The sequence below is a fragment of the Procambarus clarkii genome, chromosome 22, assembly GCF_040958095.1.
Source record: "Procambarus clarkii isolate CNS0578487 chromosome 22, FALCON_Pclarkii_2.0, whole genome shotgun sequence".
NCBI classification, from domain to species: Eukaryota; Metazoa; Arthropoda; class Malacostraca; order Decapoda; family Cambaridae; genus Procambarus; species Procambarus clarkii.
This window is the reverse complement of record NC_091171.1, coordinates 14,320,952-14,344,559: the sequence shown is the minus strand read 5'-3', so window position 1 is coordinate 14,344,559 and position 23,608 is coordinate 14,320,952. Positions and strand designations below refer to the sequence as shown.

Here is a 23,608-nt window from a genome sequence, read left to right as displayed (position 1 = left end):
CTTGGCTGGGGCCATATAGATTAGCACCTCCAGGCCCAATGCAAAAACCCTGCCTTATTGGAGTGTTATTGTTGTCATTGGACAAGGTCCAGGCATGACTTGTCATTGGCTGAGTGCCAGGACCTTAGGTCTGGTTTTAGCTGATTGGATATAGGCCTAGAAAGGGACAGAGTTTTCCTAGATCAGGAGGGCCTGAGTGGGTGGAGCCTTTACTTCCTTGAAACATTGGAGACAAAACGATATTTAGTGTGATGTTGGGAGTGCTTGAGGGAAGGGGGGGGGGGGGGGGGGGTGATCAACCACGCAAGCCATAACACCAGCTGAGAAAGCAGTAGATACAAGGTAATTGTCTGGTTAAGTTTCCTGTACAATTTGTAGTTTATTACCATGCCCCTAAGGGTAGGATGTCACTACCTTAAGGATAAATTATTTACATTAAATAAAGTTACTGTGAATTAATCTCCTGTGTATTTTATATACAGTATTTTCTCTTAATTAATTCTGAGACTTGTATCTTAAATATTACCGGTAATCTTGAGAATTTCTCTGAGTAAATATACTACCCTTGTAATTCATAAAGTAATGCAGAAAGAATTCATTCACTCAATAAGTATTAAGAAATTAAATTTCCTAAGCACTTGGTATTAGTTATACTGGTCTTCTTCAGAATCAATTTGCCTAATTATCAAAGTTCTAGGAGGAGTGGTGGCGGCATTATTTGTTTATGAGTAACCTTATCTTCCATCTAGTCTGTAAGAACTGTAAAGATATTTTTAACATCTTGGTCATTTCTATCCCTCCCCCTTCCTCTGATATTTGGATGAGCATTTTCTGCTGCGAGGGCACACTCTTCCAGTTGTTTGGAGTTATATCAATGCAATTATTACAGTCTATAGAACTACATACAAGTTATAGCAACTATTACAGTGAGTGTTACTGTAGTTGTACAATAACAGCAGTACTTGATAGTCATAAATGTTACAGTGGTGACCTCAGAGATCGTTACAATGGTGACATTTCAGTCATGTTACAAGAAGTTACAAGATGAAAAGTAGCTAAAGAAAAGTGTGTTAAGAGAGAATGATGCAAATAGTCAGAGAAATAAGAGAGTACAAATTTACAGACAAGAACAAACAAATTACTACTGTACCCCCAAACAATATTTCAGGACAAGACCTCTCTAGAGCAATGATGTCAACTGTTTAATAACAAAGACAATATGATGATAAATTTTGTTTAGAAACTTACAAATTAACAACATCTATTGACTTACTGTGTATCTAACAAATCCTATGTACTCACCAAATAAAAGAAACCAAAAATATGTTAAACACACCTCAAACAAATGCACACATGCACACATTTACTCATGTATTGTACTGTAAATACAAGGTGTACATTCATCTTTGAGAACACATGCACACACACACACACACTTGATATACCCACCAGCAGACATGCAAATGTATAGCCATGCATACACGCATTAAAAAATCAATCATAGCTCAAACAAATTTAAGTACTGCTTCTGTTTATAAAGAAAAAAAGACAATCAGGAGATGAAAGAGGGATGTCTTTCATATCTTTACTTACTACCTTGTTAAGAAGAACATTCTCAAAATTGGTAATATACAGTACATGAACAGTTCTAGCAAAAACCTGAAATAATGACATCATATTGTGCTACGTGTTGCCACAGAGCCTGTAACGCAAGAACACATTGACCAACCACATACCAGCATAGGAAGTGGACGCCACAAACAGGTTGAGCAGAGAGGTGGTGCGACGGGATGGTTTGTTGTTGCTAGTGCCACAGCTGGTGCTGCCTTTAGTGGCGGAAGTGTTCACTGAAGCAGCAGATGTTTGTATTTCAGAACAGCTGGAATCCTGAGTGAAAGTGGTAGAGGTTTTGTTGCTAGTGAATGAGGGGAAAGAATTGACACTGACCCCACTGCTGTTAACCCCACTCCCTATTCGACTACCAGAACCTGCTGTGGCAGCTGAAGATCGTAAAGTAACCCTTGACATAGAAAATACTGAAGCACGCTCCCGTAATAGCTTTTTACCACCTTCTTTCTTACTAGGCTTTGTGACACCCACAGTACCTCCAGTTAAGACGCTACCGGTGGAACTACTCCCGCCACCACCGCCATCTTCCGCAGACGATTTCGATTGATCAGCTGGTTCTGGAGATTGTTGGCCAGATACTGCTGAGCCTAATGAGCCTGCATCCTCAAACACCATTGCATCTGAGAAGAAAAAGCTAGGCTAGATAAATCCCAATTTAAAACCCGAGACAAAATATGAAATTTAAGATACATTTACGAAACCTATACAGAAATAACGTTTGATGCATGAAAACATGAAAAAATGAAGTTGATTTCTTAAATTTGCTATGAGAGGTCAAGTCTTCTATATACTATTGGTGAAATAACCTTTAGCTTGAAATAGTTGAACAAACAAGAATCACAAAATAATGAATCCTCTCATTCTCACTTGCTAAAACCCTTTCTTTATAAATGTGTGTGTGTGTTTGTCTGTCTGTCCAAGGTTGGAGGCTAGATGCTTTCATTAAAATGCAATGAACTTACTAGGCTTCTCGAGGCCGGTGTGTTTGGAAAGAGCAAACTGGTCAAGGAGCTTCTCTACAGAGAACTGAGAATACTGATTAAGGAGATCCCGATGAATTTGTCCCATGGCTTCGTGGTTACTTTGCAACACAGTTATGTAGGTTTGTACAAACTGCAGCATCTGTGCCAAATGGGCTTCCTCTACACTCTGAAATTTCTGAAAAGTTTTGAGAAATAATTAAAGTATAAATAAAACTAAGTATCAAGCCTAAACAAGGACATCTTATTTGCTGACTAAAACAAAAGTTATGAACAGAGGCTGTAAGTATTATATATATATACCAAGGCCAGAAGAAGCGATATGATCACTACATGTAAAACAGTGACAGGAAGTGACAGTCAACAAAGAGGAATTTCTGAATTCTGTTAGTTCAAGAACAAGAGGCCATTGATTAAAGCTAAAAAAAACAATGTGCAGAAAAACACCAACATTAAAAGTAATTAAATGTCTCTTTCCAGGGACACTACAGTAGCTCCCTGTAGCCAAAATCTGACATCCCTCCCCCCACTCTCACAGTGTGGGGGGGGGGTTCAATTCAATTTCATCAATTTCATTGAATCAAGTTTCAATCAATTTCACTGAAGAAACAAACCTCCAAGAAAGAAAGTGAAGCAAAACAAACAAATGCATTGTTCACAGATGTTCAAAAAATGAGGTAGGGACAACATGTTTGAGGTTTGAACCTCAAATATGTTGTACAAGCTGCACAGTACCCCGCGCCCCTACCAGCGCAAAACTGCCCCTCACCCTAAGGTGAACAAGGGAGACAACACCCTAGCACACAAAGGGCAGCCGAAAACCAAGCAGTAAACGGCCTAGCAGAGGCAGAACCCAAGGAACTTGTGGAAGTTAACCCCAGGACCCAAGGGCAGTACTAACAGGGCACTTAGGGAAGGAAACCCTAGGTGCATGCAGCCTGAGTACTGGAGAACCCCTCCTGGCTCACGCACCACCTAGCAGAGAGTCACCATACACTAGGTACAGTGCTGAAACAACCACCGGAGCACACGACCGTTGCCTCTAGCATCAGCCTTAGAACCGAAGGGTGGATAGCTGGCGCGAGGGTCTGGGGCTCCCCCTTTCCCCTCCCGGGTATGGCTGAGCTGCGCAGACAGCGGCACGGCGACATGTGACGTCATGATCGTTTGCTTGTTTCTTTTTGGGGAGTTCTGTCCACTTGTTTGGCTTTTGGTAGCAATTTTCACCAGAATAGGGGTTTGTTTTGGGACGCTACCTTTCTGGGTGCCTGACCCGGTTGATGGCAGACAGAATGCTTCTAATCAACTTCCAATGGGGGTTTCTATAGACCATTGCTCCCCCATGCCTCTTTGAGGGGGCCAGGTTCTGGCTTGTGGTTCCCGGTAGGTCCACAGAACTCCATACACATGACTGATACCAAAGTCTAGCATTAGCATATCAGCCTGGATAAGCTCCAGGGAGCCGAAGGGGCTCCCCCCAGAAAAGGCCCAGCCAAATCCGAACCTGGGATGGAACCAAATGGGACTTCCCCCTGTTCACCAGGAACCCAAACCCCTGGGAAAGAACCAAACCCCTGACAAGCAGACTGGCTGGGAGCCCACACATACCAATCGTCAAGGTAGGCCACAATCCGAAAACTAGCAGACGCAGACGGGCCACCACAACCCGGGTAAGACGGGTGAAAACACAAGGTGCCAGATTCAGTCCGAAGGGAAGGCAACGAAAGTAGTAAGCTTGCTGCCAGACCACAACCTAACAAGTCCCTGAACCCCAGGTGAATGGGGGCATGCTAATACGTATCCCGGAGGTCCAGAGACACCATCCACGAGAAGCCGGACCATGGACAGAGTGGTCATCCGAAAGGAGGGGCAAGAAATCCATCGATTCAGACAGGACAAGTCCAGAATGAACCGAAGATCCGCACAGTCCCGTTTGGGCACTGGAAACAGGAGGGAAATCCGCCTGAGGGACGAGGTCATTTTGACCACGCCCAAGCTCACCCACTCCAAGATGACCCGACGGAGCAAAGGGAAAGAAGTTGCCCCACCAGCTCCAAACCTCCGAGGAAGAGAAGCCACCCACCACCACCGCTACCACCAGCCAGAGGACAAGTCCCGAAACGCCTACGAATTGTGGGACCAAGCATGGGCAAACAAAGCCAGCTTCCCCAACCTGTCCTCTTACAAATTATGGCTGAATTGACCATTTGCCCGTATGGCCAAATATGGACGTAATTTGAAAATGACAAAAATTGAAAATAAATTTTGATTTTTTTTTCCAAAACAGTAAGTTAAGGGTCCTCTAGTAGGTTAGGTGGGCAGGAAATTCTCCTTAAGTTTCAAAACGTCATGAAAAATGTTAATTGAAAGCTTCCTCTCCTAACCTTTCTGAGTAAGCCAGAGGACTCAAACAAAAAACAGGATAGTACATCACTTTCGTGAGCCGATTTCATTTAAAATTTCATCCATTTTTGGCCATAGCGCGCATACGAGCAAAAAGTGACGTTATTTCTAAGAGGACGGGTTGGCCGCCCACCCAGTGCCCCCCCATCACTGGGACGACCCACAAAAGGGCTGGCGCCTCATCAGAGAAGCCGATGTACGTGCAGAGCGACCACTGTGCCGACCACGCGAAGACCGCTCCGGAGGAGGCACCAGCTCAGAAGCTGGCACCAAGGGCCTACCTCCATCTGTCAATATCTGAGCCATGGCACGATCCTTCCGGGAAGCACGAGAACACCCACCCCGGATCACCAACAACTCAGGAGGAGGATGGCAACTGGCAGAAGCCGTCTGCAAAAGCTGAGAAATGATTGTGCCCGAAAACAGACAGACAGACAGAAAGGAGACAAAAACTTAAGAGCCAGGGCCCAAGCAAAATCAAAAGAGAGCAAGGACGGCCTGCCGACATGCATGACAAGAGACTCCAGGGCATGGACTGAACCAAGGCCGAAGCGACCAATGCCCTCAAGCGAGTTCCTAAAACCAAAACGGGGGCAGCCCCTGGGCCTTCGACCAGACAACAAACCTAGTGCGTTGCACTAAGAAAAACCTACCATGTAACGCGACAGCCACTTGACCCCCAAGATCTTCTGAAGAAGAATGGGTAAATTGGAGAACGAGTGGTTATCTTGAGAAGGTTTCAGGGCTTAGCGTCCCCGCGGCCCGGTGCTCGACCAGGCCTCTTTTTTGTTACACACCCCCAGGAAGTAGCCCGTAGCATCTGTCTAACTCCTATTAACTGCTAGGTAACAAGGGCATCAGGGTGAAAGAAACATTTTGCCCATTTGTTTCCGCCTCCACCGGGGATCGAACCTGGAACCTCAGACTACGAATCCAAAGCACTGTTCACTCAGCTGTCAAGCGCACGCAATTGAGTGGGGAACAAGTCTCGCATGACTCCGGGTCGAAGGGGTACCTATTGCACCTCTGCTCTTCAACGGGGTTGTAACACTGTAAAAGTGTTTGGTTTAGTTTAATACATAGAGTACATGAGTCAGAGACAGGGATTAGAGAAGGCGCCAGTTTGTCCACCGGAAAGTCACACCTCAAAGCGTTAATGACCTCAAGTGACCCGAGGTCAGATCATGAGAATTTCACCTTGCTTCCGCTAAGCTTATAATTGGAGCCGGGTAGCCTTCAAACATGCCGACGTTTAAGGAGTGGCTTGGTAGAGTGCCGGAGGCTATCTACTTGTGGGCGGAGTTAGCTACTAGGTTCCCCAATATAAACTCGGAGAGCTATCGAGCATTAAGCATTAAGAGAACAGCAGACGAGCCAGCAGAGCAGAGAAGACGTCCCTAGCAGGGAGGCTGTCGGCCGGCAGGGGCGAGACAGTCTCTGTCAAGCTACAGACCCCCCCCCCCTCTCTATTCAACTTAGACTCAGTCCTCGGTGAGTGAACATTAAGGTGACTTGTCGTGTTTTACAAGTGTTGTGTGATGATCAGGGGCAGTCAATTGTAGGGTTCTCGAATTCTTGGATGATGACTCACTTTGCATATTAAACTGGAACATTTTAATTGAATTGCTAAATTATTATACTTCATGTGAAATATAATTATGAATTTATTATTTAAATTGTGTTTAACTTTGTTCCCTAGAGATTTTGAGTTGAGGTGAGAAAGCCTCTGTGGTTACTGGTTTCATGGTTTAGAATGAGTACATGATAAAGATGGGACCATACTAATAATGATCTCTTGATAACATCTTTGGTGAATATTGTGATACAGACAAGTTCCATTCCTTGTCTTGTATGTAATGATCATGAATGGATGGTGGCAGCATTTCGTCTTCTACTATCTACTTTCTACTTCTACTAGCTACTCTTCTACTTCTACCTATCTACACCTCTCCCTCCACCCCTCTCTGAACTCTCACTTTCAACTAATGACCCTCCTCGCTCCTCCCACCTCCCTACCTCTCACCCCAAACCCTCACTAATTACTTCACTATTCATTTCTTTCCTTTCGTTTTCTCTTATACGTTTGTGGCAATGATTCTGTATTCTAGAGTTCTCTCTAGAGTTTCGGGTAACTGATCAAGTGACGGCGCCTTGTAGTCTTACCACTTAGGTAGTCAAATACCTAGGTTACAAGGTGTTGAACGAGAGAGGTTGCCTTAGGATCTCTGGGAGTGTTCTAGAATAGTTAGCTAACTGGGGACGGGATAACGGACTAGAGAGAGCTGTTTCCCACGGCCTCGTTAGTTAACTGGGGGGTGGAATAATGGACAAGATAGAGCTATTTCCTCCACCCCCCCGTTACAATGATGGCAGCGGTGTTGAACAATGTTGTAGGTAGATGGTGTTCTTTTAACATTGTTCAGTCCCACGTGTCCTTTTGCCGCTCAGGCGCTATCAGGGAGATCTTGACAGGTGTTTAATATTCGCGATTTAGCGAGCTTTTTCCAGGTTAGGAGATAGTGATTCTCTGGCGATGTGGTTTAGTGATTTTGTGAGTTTTGTGAAATTCAGGGAATGTTCACCAGAACTTGCGAGTGTAGTGATTTATGTTAGTGTTAAGATTTGGTGATTTGGGAACTTAGCGGTGTTGGTAGTGGAGCTCACCTGAGTGTGACAGGTGACCTCGCATGTCCCACGGGGACACCCAGCCACCGCTGGTCTCCAGGTCAGTTGGGGATTGGCAGGTGTAGTTCTTAAGTAGTTTTAAGTGGTGGTTCTGCTCAGATTATTGCGATCGACTGTTTTACTCCATTTGAACGCAATAACCCGAGGTGTACTGGTATTGTACAGCATACTAGGGGGAGGCTTAGTATGTCAGTAGACTTCACGTTGGGGACGCTCGACGTTAGATAGTCTGGTCACAGGGGTGGCAACAGTTGGAGTTGTTGACCGGCGGAGAAGCTAGGGAAACACTCTGGGTCACGTAGGTGGCTGTAGGTTAAGGGTGGGAGTAATGGATATTATGTACTTAACACTTTCGCGCTCTCCGCAAAGGTCACTCAGCCAACCGAATGTGCGCGCTGCGTTTTTATCGCTTAAGCGTAAAAACAAAAATGTGTATACTCTTTTTACTCTTCTGACCTTTGTTCTCATGCTACGTATTTCATTTTGGTACCAACGTGTTCGCAATAAAATTCTCTAGAAGAACATCAGTAAAATAAGTCACGAAACATATAGGGATACCAGCACCAAATAAATAACTACGTAGATGACTCGCCGTGAGCGCCCATCAGCAACAAAATGTTTTTACTCTTGGGATTGTAATCACCTCCACACTTGTTCTACAGCGTTAATTTTGGTATCAATGGACTCGCAATGAAATTCCCAACACGGTGATATGAATATAAGCGTAGAATAATGATGCAGCCCGCCTGCAAGAGTGTGGGAAGTGGTGAAATTGTTACCCGGTATCGGTGACGGGACGACGCACGGCGCTTTGAAAGTTTATACTTATTTCACTCTCATGACATTAATTTTCTATGTACGTCATTCATTTTTATGTCAATGTGTTCGCAATAGAATGTTCTATGTGCCCATAGGTAAAAAATATCAACAAAGCGTAAGTTAGAATAGCGACAAATATAAAACAACGCTGGAACATATCAGTGAGCGTCAAACACACACGAAATATTTTTACTTTTGTAATGTTTGTCAAGTTTATACTTGTTGCACACAGTTATTTTTGGTTGTATATTGATCGGAATAAAATTCCCTAAACAGACATATGCATATAATACATGATATGGGGGAAGAATTACCAGTATAAACGGCTAAAGTCACCCACCTGCAACCCGTTTGGGACAAAATACCATTTGATCGAAGTTATCCACACCTTTCATGAACTTATTGTACCATGCAGCCTAGTGGTGAGAAAGAGAGCCTCATAGCGCGCAGTTTGAAACAAACCCAAAGTAAATCGGATAAAAATTGAATTTTATACAAATATTTTAAAAGTAGACATAACTTTATGTCCACTATGCGTTTACGTTAGACGAAACCGAACGCGCCGGCGCGTCCAGATAGCGCGAAAGTGTTAAGATTAGGAACGGTACAGTTAAGTTAGGCTAGTGTTTTGTCTATTAGTTTTGATATTTATTGTGGAGATTGGTTTAGGTGACAAGTTAAAAGTAGTGACGACCTTATCCTCTCTCTTCTCTAACTTTACTGTTTTACTTCTCTAACTAGTACTGTTTTATGTTCCACCAAGTCAATTTCATTCAGTGTCAACTGGATTATTTAAATTTAAGTGTAGTTGTTGCCAGGAGGAGAGCGGTATGATTAGACTGTGTGAACCCTATACAAACTACAGGGTCACACAACAGGATGGAACACGGGTATTGTCGCCTTTCTGTTCATCCACAGGTGGGAGCCAGAAGAGAGGCGAGGCGCATATACAGAAGAGACAGACGGCTGCTTGGTACCAGACTCAGGGGCGTTCCTCACCACCACCACCACCACCACCCCGGGGACCCCAAGATGCAGCCCTCTCGGTCGGTCAACATTGGTCTACCCAGTGGACCCCAGTGGACCCCAGGTCGTTCTGCAGACGACCCCAGACGACCCAGTAAAGATGGAAGAGGAGCAACAACAACTCCAGTCTGTCCCACCAACATCAGTCTACCCAGGATGGACCCCAGGACGGACGGACCCCAATGGACTCCAGGTCGCTTGTCAAAGACCCATGGGAGGAGGAAGAGAGAAGAAAGAAGAGAGAAGAAAGAAGAAGATAAGACAAGCTGAGACACGATGCCTAGTGTCCCTTGCTGGTGTCAGCATCATTGCATGGAGCGTAATTGCAAGACAGGATCGGTTGCCTTAACTGGCCGCCCCTCCTGCAAGCATGTTGCTCTGTTGAGTGATTCTTCCTGTGTCGTGCGGACTTGATGTGGCTGTCAGAAGTGGCTCTCTGAAGGAGGCGTGCTGGAGCAACAGGGAGGAAGAAGAGTAGGATGGGATTTCTACTGTTGGCAACTATATGAAGGTCTCGAAACTTGTAGTCCATATAGCTGTGAAGAACCCCAATATGGTGACTGGTGACTCTCATGGTGACTGACGTAGGGCCAATTACAGATCAGCTGGGACAACCGAATTCCACGGTCCTGTGTGCAGTTCAAGTAGTAACGGCTTTCGGGTTGACCAAGGGTTGTTGTGCGTTAACGACGGAGAGCCGACGGAGGCAGTTGTGTTGAAGAAATGTGGTACAGGATTATCTACAAGACCAAGCAGTGACGTCGCCCAGCCAGAGACAATGGACGTCTGTCTACATATTTCATTTTTTAGAGTAGGATGATGTATATTTGTTTAGCTAGGATGTATTTTTTTTTTTCGTTAATAAAGTTGTTGCACACAGCTAGCTTGCTTTAGCAGTGTTGCAAAAACTTTATTTCGGGGAGAAGGGGAGATGTAACACTGTAAAAGTGTTTGGTTTAGTTTAATACATAGAGTACATGAGTCAGAGACAGGGATTAGAGAAGGCACCAGTTTGTCCACCGGAAAGTCACACCTCAAAGCGTTAATGACCTCAAGTGACCTGAGGTCAGATCATGAGAATTTCACCTTGCTTCCGCTAAGCTTATAATTGGAGCCGGGTAGCCTTCAAACATGCCGACGTTTAAGGAGTGGCTTGGTAGAGTGCCGGAGGCTATCTACTTGTGGGCGGAGTTAGCTACTAGGTTCCCCAATATAAACTCGGAGAGCTATCGAGCATTAAGCATTAAGAGAACAGCAGACGAGCCAACAGAGCAGAGAAGACGTCCCTAGCAGGGAGGCTGTCGGCCGGCAGGGGCGAGATAGTCTCTGTCAAGCTACAGACCCCCCCCCCTCTCTATTCAACTTAGACTCAGTCCTCGGTGAGTGAACATTAAGGTGACTTGTCGTGTTTTACAAGTGTTGTGTGATGATCAGGGGCAGTCAATTGTAGTGTTCTCAAATTCTTGGAGGATGACTCACTTTGAATATTAATCTTTAACATTTTAATTGGATTGCTTAAGTTATGATACTTATCATGAAAAATATAATTGTTGAATTTATTATTTAAATGGACTTTATTTTGTTCCCTAGAGATTTTGAGTTGAGGTGAGAAAGCCTCTGTGGTTACTGGTTTCATGGTTTAGAATGAGTACATGATAAAGATGGGACCATACTAATAATGATCTCTTGATAACATCTTTGGTGAATATTGTGATACAGACAAGTTCCATTCCTTGTCTTGTATGTAATGATCATGAATGGATGGTGGCAGCATTTTGTCTTCTACTATCTACTTTCTACTTCTACTATCTACTTTCTACTTCTACTATCTACCCTTCTACTTCTACCTATCTACACCTCTCCCTCCACCTCTCTCTAAACTCTCTCTTTCAACTAATGACCCTCCTCGCTCCTCCCACTTCCCTACCTCTCACCCCAAACCCTCACTAATTACTTCACTATTCATTTCTTTCCTTTCGTTTTCTCTTATACATTTGTGGCAATGATTCTGTATTCTAGAGTTCTCTCTAGAGTTTCGGGTAGCTGATCAAGTTATGGCACCTTGTAGTCTTGACACCTAGGTAGTCAAATACCTAGGTTACAAGGTGTTGAACGAGAGAGGCTGCCTTAGGAACTCTGGGAGTGCTCTAGAATAGTTGGCTAACTGGGGACGGGATAACGGACTAGAGAGAGCTGTTTCCCCCGGCCTCGTTAGTTAACTGGGGGGTGGAATAATGGACAAGATAAGAGCTATTTCCCCCACCCCCCGTTACAGGGTATTCTGCACATCCTGCCATGCCTTCTAGTCTCATGTGATGTTATTTTTGTGTGCAAGTTTGGGACCAGCCCCTCTACTATTTTCAATGTTTAAATTATTATGTATCTCTCCTGCCTGCGCTCAAGAGAATACAGATTTAGGCTCTTTAGTCGGTCCTACTAGTTTAGATGTTTTACTGAGCAGATTCTAGCAGTATGCTCTGCATGCTTTCCAGGTCAGCAATTTCTCCAGCTTTGAAAGGGACTGTCATTGTGCAACAGTATTCCACTAGAGAGCACTAGCATCTTGAAAAGTATTATCATCGGTATAGATGACGTAAGATGTAAGGAGCACCAACATGAATGGAATAAATATAGCATGCCTATCAAAGGGTAATCTTGGCCAGCAGGGAGCAGTACTATATTGTTAAACTTAACCATACAGTGCAACCTCAGTACCACAAATCTTCTGTGGCAACACATATTTTCCAAGATGAATTTACTGCAGATTTGCAATGTATAGGGAGGCTAGAGTTTACAGACCTGTGGATAAATTGATGGGTCTGGCTCATTTACAGTATTTTGTGGTCTTAGACCTACCTTTAAAGAACAAGATTTAGGGGATATATGCTAACAAATACTGGCAATGAGGGTGAAATCACTTTACAGTCAGGTTCTCCTGGTAATTTTCTCATCTGAAGATTAGTTGAAACTGAAATTTCACTTGGTGAAATTCTTCCATAAAGCATGGGAAATGCTAGGTTGTGAATGATAACTCCTAATATGGCTCCAATCTCTCTTTTTAATGATTTTCATAGATGGATGAAGGCTAGGAGAAAGAGATGAAGCCATGGTAAAGCCATTGAGTATACAGTATTTAAAACAAAATTCTACTGTTCATTTTCAATTTGAATTGGCACAGTTTTGTTCATTTAGGTATGGGCTCTGTTGCCTTTGAAAAAGAGGCTTTGAGGCTGGTGAGTGAGAAGTAAGTTAGATGTAGTGAAATCTGTTTACAGATATGTTTTCTTGATAGTTGTTCATCACATGATAGGTCCATGATAAAAACATTACCATATATCTCGGCAGATAAGACAACACATCATATTTGTTCATCACATGATAGGTCTGTAATAAAAAATTACCATATATCTCAGAAGATAAGACAACACAAATCATAAAAAACCAGCGTTGAATGTAATGAAACGCCATTTTCTGGGTGAGACCCGGAGGCTCCCCGGAGCTTTACCGGCTGATATGCTAATGTCAGACTTTGGCATCAGTCATGTGTATGGAGTTCTAGGGCCTACCGGGGACCACGAGCCAGAACCTGGCCCCCTCAGAGAGGCAAGGGGAGCAATGGCCTATAGAAACCCCCGTGTGGTTGGAAGCATTCTATGTCTGCCATCGACCGGGTCAAGCATCCAGAAAGGTAAGCATTCCAAAACAAACCCCTATTCTGGTGAAAATTGCTACCTAAGCCGAACTAGTGAATAGAACTCTTCAACAGAAAACACGGAAACTAGTATGACGTCATACGTCACCGCGCCGCTGTCTGCGCAGCTCCCCCCTCCCCGGGAGGGGGAAGGGGGAGCCCCAGACCTCCCACGCCGGCTATCCACCCATCAGTTCTGAGGCTGGATGTCAAAACACGCGAAAAACGCCGACCGGAGGGAGGGAGGGTTGCCGGGGAGCCTCCGGGTCTCACCCAGAAAATGGCGTTTCATTACATTCAACGCTGGTTTTCTGGGGGGAGCCCCGTCGGCTCCCCGGAGCTAACTACCCACAGAGGAAGGTCAAAGGGACAAAACCGGGAGGCGGACACCACGCACCCCCCAAGGAGGCGAGACAACCGGCAGCAAACGCCAACCCAAGGCGCCACAGCCCCGAAAATCCCGGGAACAACACGAGAACCACGAGCGGCAAGGCCCCTGCACGAACACCAAAAATCCATGCCCGAAAGACTGCAAGGCCACGTCGCCCAGACGGCAGCGAGAGCAGCGAAGCCACGAACGCCACAGGCATGAGGGAAGAACACAGGCAGCTTAGCCGCAAGAACACGGCTGACCACCCGGGACACCATCACCCGCGAATCGGGAAGAACAGAACCGGAACGCAAAACGCGCTCCGGACCCAAACGCCGTGGCACGCAAACAACAGCAGAGGGCCGCCACTGAACACAAAAATGACACACCCCCGGCCCGACTAACAAAGCACCAACAAACCCTGGACCCCTCCAGAATGCAGCAGCCCCACCCCGCGCCAGAAAAGATGGAGACTGCTGCCATCAAACAACCAAAACGCTAAAACCGAAGGAGCAAGAAAACACAGCGAACCGACCCCCAGAGGCAAAGGCCCAAAGGAAAGAGCCGACGAAAAAACACACCGGAACCGAAGGGACACTACCAACCGAGGAGAAGACAGAGCACGCTGACCAGAGACCAGGATGGTGCAAGCGGCGCACGAACAGGCCGGAGGTGAAATGACGCACAAGACAGCTGACTAACGGTGCAGAAGCAACACCAAGACCGAAAGCAAGCTGAAGCGGCTCCGCCTGCGCCGCACGAAAAGAGGCGACAGTATGTGGCAAGACGACGGCCCCCAACCCCCACTAGAAAACCAAGCCGAGAGTAAACCAAGCCAACAAGAAGGACCCACCGAAGAAGGGACAGGAAAAGGAAGGACCGCCAAAATACCCCATACTGCCGCCAAGAAGCACGCAGGTGGGACACCTACCACGAAGCCACCCGACCACCAACCGGAGGCGAGACCACGAGGCAGAACATAAGCAGCCCCGACAAGGCCCCCCCGAGCCCAGGAAAAAGGCGGAGCCGCGAGAAGATCTCGGGCGCGACCACCGAAACCCAGGCGGCACAAGGAGATGGAACGTCTGCCGAACAGAAAAACTCCGAAGCATGCAAGCCCGCCAGGAGTTCAGAAACGACGGGTCCGACGCGAGACATCGCAAGACCCCCCCAAAAAAAATTAAAACAACAACAACCGGCAGGGCAAGCTAGGAAAACCAAAGAAGGCGGAAGGGTCGCCGCCAGAACAGGACCCGAACCAAGGGGCACGAACAACTGCAACAGACCGAGACAAAGAAGCACATCACAGGACACAGGCTGACCAACGCCTAAGAACACACGCAGAACATTCCTGCTGCAGAAGAGGCAGGAAGAAAGAGCAGAAGCACAAAAAAAAAAAACCAGGAGAACAACCAGGGGTGGACAATCAGGCAGGGACAAAAACCCCACGCAATCCCCAGGCACAAAACGGCAGCAAAGCGCCACTCCACAACCGGACACAGGAACAAGGACACGCCACCGTGAAACACGGTACCAATGCTCACGTGCAGCAGCAGCAGCAACAGGCACCACTGCAACATGCAACATGTAAATAGCAACTCCCCTCTGCAAAGGCAGAGAACGGAGCAGGCAGACCCCAGACAGGGCCAACGGAGACACGACAAAACCCTGCAGGCCCAGAAACCTGCACCAGGCGACCGACGGCGGAGAAACCCCGCTCGATACCTGCTGGATGAGGTACTGGGAGCTCTTTTACACCTCAAGCCCGGCCCAAGGTCAGGCCAGACCGGCCAGAGGATGGCCCACCAGGCAGCCGCTAGGAGCAGTCCACCGGCCCACATACCCCCACAACCAGGACGGGCCGGAACTGCCAGACGAAAACAGGCCAGTGCGCCCTGGAAGTCCACGGACGAACCAGCAAGAAGGCTTATGCTCGCAAGTAGGTCGTGTAACAAGTACAGACCACTGATGGAAATACAGTGTTCCCCAAAAGTGCCAATAGCACCACTGCACTCCACTGGTACTATCCCGCAAGTTCTACCAGATAGGCGGGACCCAAGAGCCAGAGCTCAAATCCTGCAAGCACAGCCAGGAGCCTCACCAGGTGAGTACAGAACCAACCCTACAACCCCCACACCTCACAACATTAAAAAAGGAGGGTCCCCTGAATGACTCCAGCATGGGTTGGACATGCACATGAGGGGGACAGGAAGGGGTGATAAAGGGACAGCCACTGGTGTGCGAACGGTCTCAGTCGTACAAAATTATACCTAAATAAAGACAGGTATATGAACACCGCCGCATCCAGCGCCTGGCCAAAAGACGCCAGACCGCAGAAACTCACCTGGCGAATGGTGGCTCGAACTTGACACGACTCAACCGTGCCCAGAAGAACTTGGGAGCACCGCCAGGTGAAGACGCCAGAGCCGGACCCGCAGGAGAACAGGGAGAGGCGAAGGAGGCGGTCCACACCCATGACACAGAAAAACCGCGGTGTCCTCCCCACAACTGGGAACCAGGACACCCCTGGCGCAAAGGGGCACATACCGCAGCCAGGGAGAAGAACGAGAGGCGAAGCACTGTAGCAAAAAAGGGCGCAAAACCCCAGCACTGAACCATCGCCCAGACCAAAACAAACTCCACGGCGCATGCGCATAACACGCTGGCCGAACCGCACACCCTCCCTGCGGGAAGGCGCCAGCCAGGACTATCGCACGAGAAAAAGAGCCAAAAGAGGAAGCAGGAACAATAAAACCGGCCAAAGAAGCAAAGAGCCCAAAAAAAGGGAACCCAAACGGGCGACAAGTAGCCCAAACGGGCGACAAGTAGCCCAAACGGGCGACAAGTAGCCCAAACGGGCGACAAGTAGCCCAAACGGCCGACAAGTAGCCCAACCGGGCGACAAGTAGCCCAACCGGGCGACAAGTAGCCCAACCGGGCGACAAGTAGCCCAACAGGGCGACAAGTAGCCCAACAGGGCGACAAGTAGCCCAACAGGGCGACAAGTACTAGGAGCCGACAGACGTTCCAATAATGCGGGAAGTAGCGAAAAACCTTCCCGTACCCTCGAGAACACAGAAGCCAACACTAGTCCCGAAGGCACACGAAGGCGCAGGCGCACCCGAGATCAAAAGTCACGCAGAACCCCATCGAACGGGGAAACATGACAAAAACACCGTCCCAAAAAGCGGGGGAGGAAACATCCACCCACAGGACGGAACCAACCGACTCAAAGGCCAAGGAACCGAGCCCGGGGAGGGGCCGACGTCCAACAGCACGTACGGCGAGTGGGGAGGAAAGACCCCACTCCGCGTAACCACAAGCCCCGCCTAGAGGGGGATAAAACCCCCCACGGGGTCTAACGGGGCCAAGGCCCCCCCAAGTCAGCCCCTCCCCAGCCCCGGGAACCTACACGACAGGCCCCGGGGCCGAGCCGTTCCCCCAAAGCCCCGGCCGTACCAGAAAACCGGGGCAGCCGTGAAAACACTAAGGAAGGGAGCCCACTGGCAGACTCATACAACACGGCTGGAGGAACAGGCCCAAATGCCCCCGTCACTACCCCGGAAGGGGAATTCCCCGAGACTGCCCGAGTCTCAACACCACCAAACACCCCGCCCTGAACCTACAGACGGTAAGGAACCGGATGCCGGCAGGAAGGGTGAACCAGGGGAAAGACAAGGGGGCGTGGATGGAACCGAAGCAACCAACACCCCCAAGTCCCAAAACGAAATACAACGGGGCAGCCCCGGGGCTCCCGGGGAGGAAACCACGAGAACGTTGCCACCACCAAGGCTCAAGTGCAACGCCCCTGCTGCCCGCACCCGCTTTGTTAGCACAACTGGGTAACCGAGCCACAACGAGCAACCAAACTCGCAGGACACCGGGTCGAAGGTGTCACCGACCCCACAGGCAGCAGACGGAGGCAAAACAGAGAGTCACCCAGAGACAAAAGGTGAGAGCAACCCTCAAACTCGCTGGAAGCGAGGGGGGGGCTCTGGGGTCACATCCATCGGACCCGCGCGCCCCCAGGGGTTTCCCAGGGTCCCGAGCGTTTACTTTAAGAGGACTCGCGCTCAGGTAATCCCAGGCAGGGTACTGCTAACCGGCACCCAAGCTACCAAACAACTTTCTAAGAGCTGAACCCCCGGGACGTGTACACTCACGGGGACCTAGCAGGGGGTACCACCAGAAATACTCAGAACACAAGGGACACAAGGGGCAAGAACGAAGGCAGACCCCCCCACCAGGTATATAAACAAAAGAAAAAGAAAACCCCGCAAGAGGACAGCGTACCCAAGCGGAACATAGCCGGCCGCTATGATTGGTAAAGACAAGCTGCACAGTACCCCGCGCCCCACCAGTGCAAACACTGCCCCTTACTCTAAGGCGAACAAGGGAGACAGAACACCCGAGCACACAAAGAGCGGCCGAAAACCAAGCGGTAAACGGCCAAGCAGGGGCAGGACCCAAGGAACTTGTGGAAGGTGGCCCCAAGCCCCAAGGGCAGTACTTACAGGGCACCTAGGGAAGGGAACCCTAGGCGCATGCAGCCCGAGTACTGAAGAATCACACCCGGCTCACGCACCACCTAGAAAACAGACACCACACTCTAGGTACAGTGCTGAAACAACCACTGGAGCCGGAGCACATAACCATTGCCTATAGCATCAGCCGAAGAACTGATGGGTGGATAGCCGGCGTGGGAGGTCTGGGGCTCCCCCTTCCCCCTCCCAGGGAGGGGGGAGCTGCGCAGACAGCGGCGCGGTGACGTATGACGTCATACTAGTTTCCGTGTTTTCTGTTGAAGAGTTCTATTCACTAGTTCGGCTTAGGTAGCAATTTTCACCAGAATAGGGGTTTGTTTTGGAATGCTTACCTTTCTGGATGCTTGACCCGGTCGATGGCAGACATAGAATGCTTCCAACCACACGGGGGTTTCTATAGGCCATTGCTCCCCTTGCCTCTCTGAGGGGGCCAGGTTCTGGCTCGTGGTCCCCGGTAGGCCCTAGAACTCCATACACATGACTGATGCCAAAGTCTGACATTAGCATATCAGCCGGTAAAGCTCCGGGGAGCCGACGGGGCTCCCCCCAGAAAAACAAAACAAAAAAAATGGGGGTTGTCTAATAGACCAGATACAAAAATAGAGGACATCAAATTCTATTTAAAATATCACCCTATAACAAATTTTGAAGTTATTAGATTGTAAATACTGTACAAAAAACACTAACCTCAAAAACCCATACAATGCTTCGTAATAATAAGTCACCAAAGGTTGCCGAGTCTTCAGTCTTGAAAACAGCTGTTGTAGGGTACACAATTTTTATTTTGCAATAAAATCTATTACCAGTGTGTGAAGTTTAACCAATAAAAAACGTTTTAAGAAGCAAAACTAATTTAAAATCCTTCAAAATCACTAGGATCATTGTCTGAGGCTGAGAACTAACTAAGCACATCCAGAGTCTCACTGTTTACACTGACATCACATGGGTCCCAGCCTGAATCCGGTGAGTTAGCTTTGACGTCTTCATAAGTGTCCTACAATAAATCGCCCTCCGAATGATACCTTGTTGACCAAACCACACACTAGTATGTGGTTTGGTCAACATATTTCAGCCACGTTATTGCGACTCGTCTGCAAATGATACCTTATTACTGGTAATACATTCAAGTTATTTAATTCATTGTCCTGGTATATCAGTCTCAGTTGTTTAGTGCTCACCGACCTAAACTTCTCCACAGACGGTTATGGTATTTTGGGGTTATCTTATATCACCAATATGAGCTAAAACATTGCAACTCAAACTGAAATTTGGCAGTCATCTTATTTGAAAGTCATCTACTCCACAGATATATATGGTATCAGTGAAATCAGCCAATTGAGCATGGGGAAAAATTTGGGTGTAAATGGTAACTGCTTTAATATGATGGCTTAAATCTTCTTTTTAATCATTATTGTGCATAAACAGCACATTGGGAGAAAAAGTCTAGCAATGCATTTTACCTGTCAATTAGGAAAAAATTGCATCATGCAAATGCCTCCTTAAGGTATCCCTGGTTGCAATGAATCTATGGATACAATGAATCAGAGTTGATCCCATAGTTTGCCAAATCAAAGTTGCATTGTATAGTATTGTAGGCATCCTTCAGTCTAAAGACTATGGAGTTATGCCCTGACAGGGCACAAAGCCTGGGTAGGTAGATATGGAGAAGAAGCTGTTACCCATGCAACAGGTCCCCCCCTCTCCACGTTGCTGAAATTATCCAATAGAAAGGCAAATGCCAATACACATGGTTCCAGCAACATCGCAGGAGCAGCCAGAACGAGGTCGACGTCAACAACGAACTGCCTTAGGGGCTCCAACTCCGGATTGAAAGTTGCATTGTATGAATAAGGTAATAAGGCATACCACCTCAAGACTTCGCCATCTTGTCCATACCATCAAACAAAGCTGTTTGCAAAACTGTAAGGTGTGAGATAAGACATATATAGCAAACTAACACCCATTCCTATGCCACTACAAGGTTTGTAAGGGGACCCAATAAGTAGGAAACAAAAAGGACAGCTCTCTTAATGTGCAAATCCAGCATTTGGATGCAGGATTCTTCCTCCACCCCAAGTCAGAACCACAGCACCTCAACTCTACTACTTGAAACAGGCCTCACTTTGGCAATGAAGTACGGATGAACCACCTGGCGTAGGGTCAGCCCAGTAAGAGGAATAACTCTCTGAAACAGAGATATCTCTGGTTGTAAATAATTTTTGCTTGTAGCCCTAGAAAAGATAACCCTTAGATCAAAACTGAAGTGGACTGCAGTAGCCATATTAAATCCTTTATTTATTGTTGACCAAACCATATACAGGGGTACCTCAGTTTAAGAGTTTAATTCGTTCCTGGAGACGGCTTGTATTCCGAAAACTCGTATTCCGAAGCTAATTTCCCCATAAGAAATAATGGGAAATGAATTAATCCGTTCCTGACTACCCTAAAAACCCCATATCAAACAAAATTTTTATACCTAATTCATCTAAATAAACCTACAAAACTATGTTCAAGTTATTACTTACCTTGCTGTTGAATGCTGTAGGCGTATGGAAGATGGTGAGGAGGAGGGAGGAGGAGAGGAGTTACTGTTCGGAAGGGGAGTCCCCTTCCATTATCACATCAGGCAGTGAGGACCTTTCTGGTGTGCTCTCCCTGGGACGTTTTATCTGAGTGCCACTAGGTCCTGGTTGAGGCTCACTGCTCGATTTTCTCACCACAAATCTGTCCATGGAAGCTTGCTTTTCCCTTCTTCGCAAGCTGTCTCTGTAGTAAGGCATCACATTGTCATTGAAAAGATTACGGCAACGGCCTACTACAGCTTTCTCTGGGCGAGTCTTTTCAACAATTGTTTGAATCTCTTCTCACATCTGACACACCTTCTTAATTACTGCAGAAGGGACATTCGCTACTGCCTCATCCTCCTCCACTGTAGAATCATCAGCTGCGTTGTCTTGCTGTTCCTGTTGAAGGGCTTGGAGTTCTTCGGTGGTCACTTCTTTGTTGTGTTCTTCCACCAACTCCTCCACATCATCATCATCCAATTCCATGCCCATTTGCCGGCCCAGAGTAACAATTTCGTCAACAATAGGCGCATCATTTCCAGGCTCAAACCCCTCAAAGTCTAGTTCTCTCACACATTCAGGCCACAATTTTCTCCAGCCAGAGATCAGGGTTCTTTGAGTCACTTCTTGCCAGGCTTTGTCAACGAGTTTTAAAGCACTACAAATGTTAAAATGGTGTTTCCAGAACTCTTTGAGGGTGAGGTTTGTGGCTTCAGTCACTTCAAAACATTTCCGGAAAAGTGCCCTTTCATAAAGTTTCTTAACCCTTAAACTGCGCATGGCGTATATATACGCCCTGAGTAACATGTCCCATGGTGCGCATGGCGTATATATACGCCATAGGGTGCCAGGCCTGATTCAAATGGCCCGCGGCTACACGGGGTTCACAGTAGCTTCCTCAGGGCTCTTGTAAACAGATGCCATTTTAAAAAAAAATCGTGGGCAATATTCTCAGGTGTGAGAGGCACAGTACTGTTGGAGCAACCAAGGCCGGCGCACGCAGCATGAGCGAACAGCATTGATGTTCAGCTTGTGACCACAGCATCGCCGAAAAATATCAAAATAAATATATAATTGTTATTATTTAGCGATGACAATATTACAGATGACCAATGACTGTGATATAAATAACCAGGGTTGTGATAATAGCAGGATTGTTGTAATAATTAGCGCTGTGGGAGGAGTGATGCTGAGAGACGGAGGGAGACAGCATCGTTTACTGACTGTGTGGCCACCTGTTATTGTTTGCATTCACCATACCAGGTCAGTGGTTCTCTATGGTGAACACAAATGTAGATACTTATATATAATGTGTGTATTAGTGTAATAACAGCAAAAGGATTATGCTGGGAGGAGCCATATGGGTGATGGAGGTGACGTCGTCTGCACGATTTGTCTAGCTGTTTAGAGGTTGGCCACTATGCTCTTTGGGCGCACTACAAGCTTAGGTGTACAGTTACAGTGCATAAAACATGTAGATATTTATATATAATATGTGTATATAGGGTAATAACACTGCAAAAGGTATTGTTGGGGGAGAAAGTTTAGTGTGTGTGACCTTGAAAGAGTGAGGGAGCCGCCAGTCACCATCTGTATATAGCGACGACTCTTAGTGCCTGAACTAACTATATCAGCTTAGCTGTACAGTTGTGGTGAACAAAATATACACATACTTATATATAATGTCTGTATATAGTGTAATAACACCACAACTGGTATTGTTGGGGGAGAAAGTTTAGTGCGTGTGTTGAGGGAGTTGCAGCGAGTGGCTGGCTGGTGTGTGGCGGTAACTCCTCGTTGCTTTTCGACTCTCAATACCAACTTAGTGGTTCGTTATGGTGACCAAAACATGGCAATACTTATATATAACCTGTGTATAGAGTGTAATAGCAGCAAAACTATTTGTTTATTGTTTTATAAACATAATAATTGAATCATTAATATGCACATCATACTTTTGAGTATAGCGATTATTAACCACTTTTATTATATAAATATATTACAATACACACCATTGAATAATATTACTGCAAAAAAACTAAGAAAAAATCAATCGGAGACATTGAAACAATTAGGTAATAATATCTTTGTGGCAACTCCCATCTGTCAACGCGGGTGACGCTGACCGGGTCTGACGACCACTCTGTCAACGCCCACTTTTTGCCAGACTTCCTCGGTCAACTGCGCCCAAAATATGTCACCTATGATTTTTTTTTTATTTTTTCCGTGCTCAGGGGACACAAATTAACATGTTTAGAAGACGAAAAAATGTTTTTGAATTTTTTTTTTTCTTGCGCACAGGGGTGTAAATGTCCCAAGGACCCCTGAGCAGTGTAAGGGTTAAAATTCACTATAATTTTCTGGTTCATAGGCTGAATTAGAGGAGTGGTGTTAGGAGGAAGGAATTTAACTGTGAGGAATTTATTGTATCTGGGCAACAAATCATCTTCCAAGCCTGGAGGATGAGCAGGAGCATTGTTGAGAAGCACGGCTTTGAGTGGCAAATGTTTCTCCTGCACATATTTTTCTATGGCAGGGCACAGCACTTCATTCACCCACTCCGAAAAAATAAGCCTAGTCACCCATGCTTTTTTTATTAGCCTTCCACATCACACACAAATGGGTTTCCTGAACTTTATACTGTTTGAAAACCCTTGGATTTTCAGAATGATACACTAGCAAGGGTTTAATTTTCAAATCGCCACTCGCATTTGAACACAGCACAAGCGTAAACCTATCTTTCATAGGCTTGTGTCCGGGCAAGGATTTTTCCTCCTTGGTAATGTATGTCCTCTTAGGCATTCTTTTCCAAAACAGTCCTGTTTCGTCACAATTAAACACTTGTTGCGGTAGGTATCCCTCATCCTCTGCAAACTCTTTAAATTCCTCAATAAATC

General features: G+C 46.6%; 1 protein-coding gene across 12 annotated transcripts in view; it reads right to left on the bottom strand.

Moving 5' to 3' along the window:
• LOC123757546 (F-BAR domain only protein 2) overlaps positions 1 to 23,608 on the bottom strand; it is a 375,820-nt gene that overhangs the window by 302,938 nt on the left and 49,274 nt on the right. For all 12 annotated transcript variants that reach the window (XR_011229389.1, XR_011229388.1, XR_011229387.1 and 9 more), the window contains exons 6-7: positions 2,592 to 2,787; positions 2,106 to 2,249 (exon numbers count right to left, since the gene is read on the bottom strand). Coding sequence is in view for 9 of the 12 variants with exons in the window: in XM_069329477.1 (XP_069185578.1) it covers positions 2,106 to 2,249; positions 2,592 to 2,787 (340 nt within the window). In the remaining 3 variants the exon portion in view is untranslated. The remainder of the gene's footprint in view (positions 1 to 2,105; positions 2,250 to 2,591; positions 2,788 to 23,608) is intronic.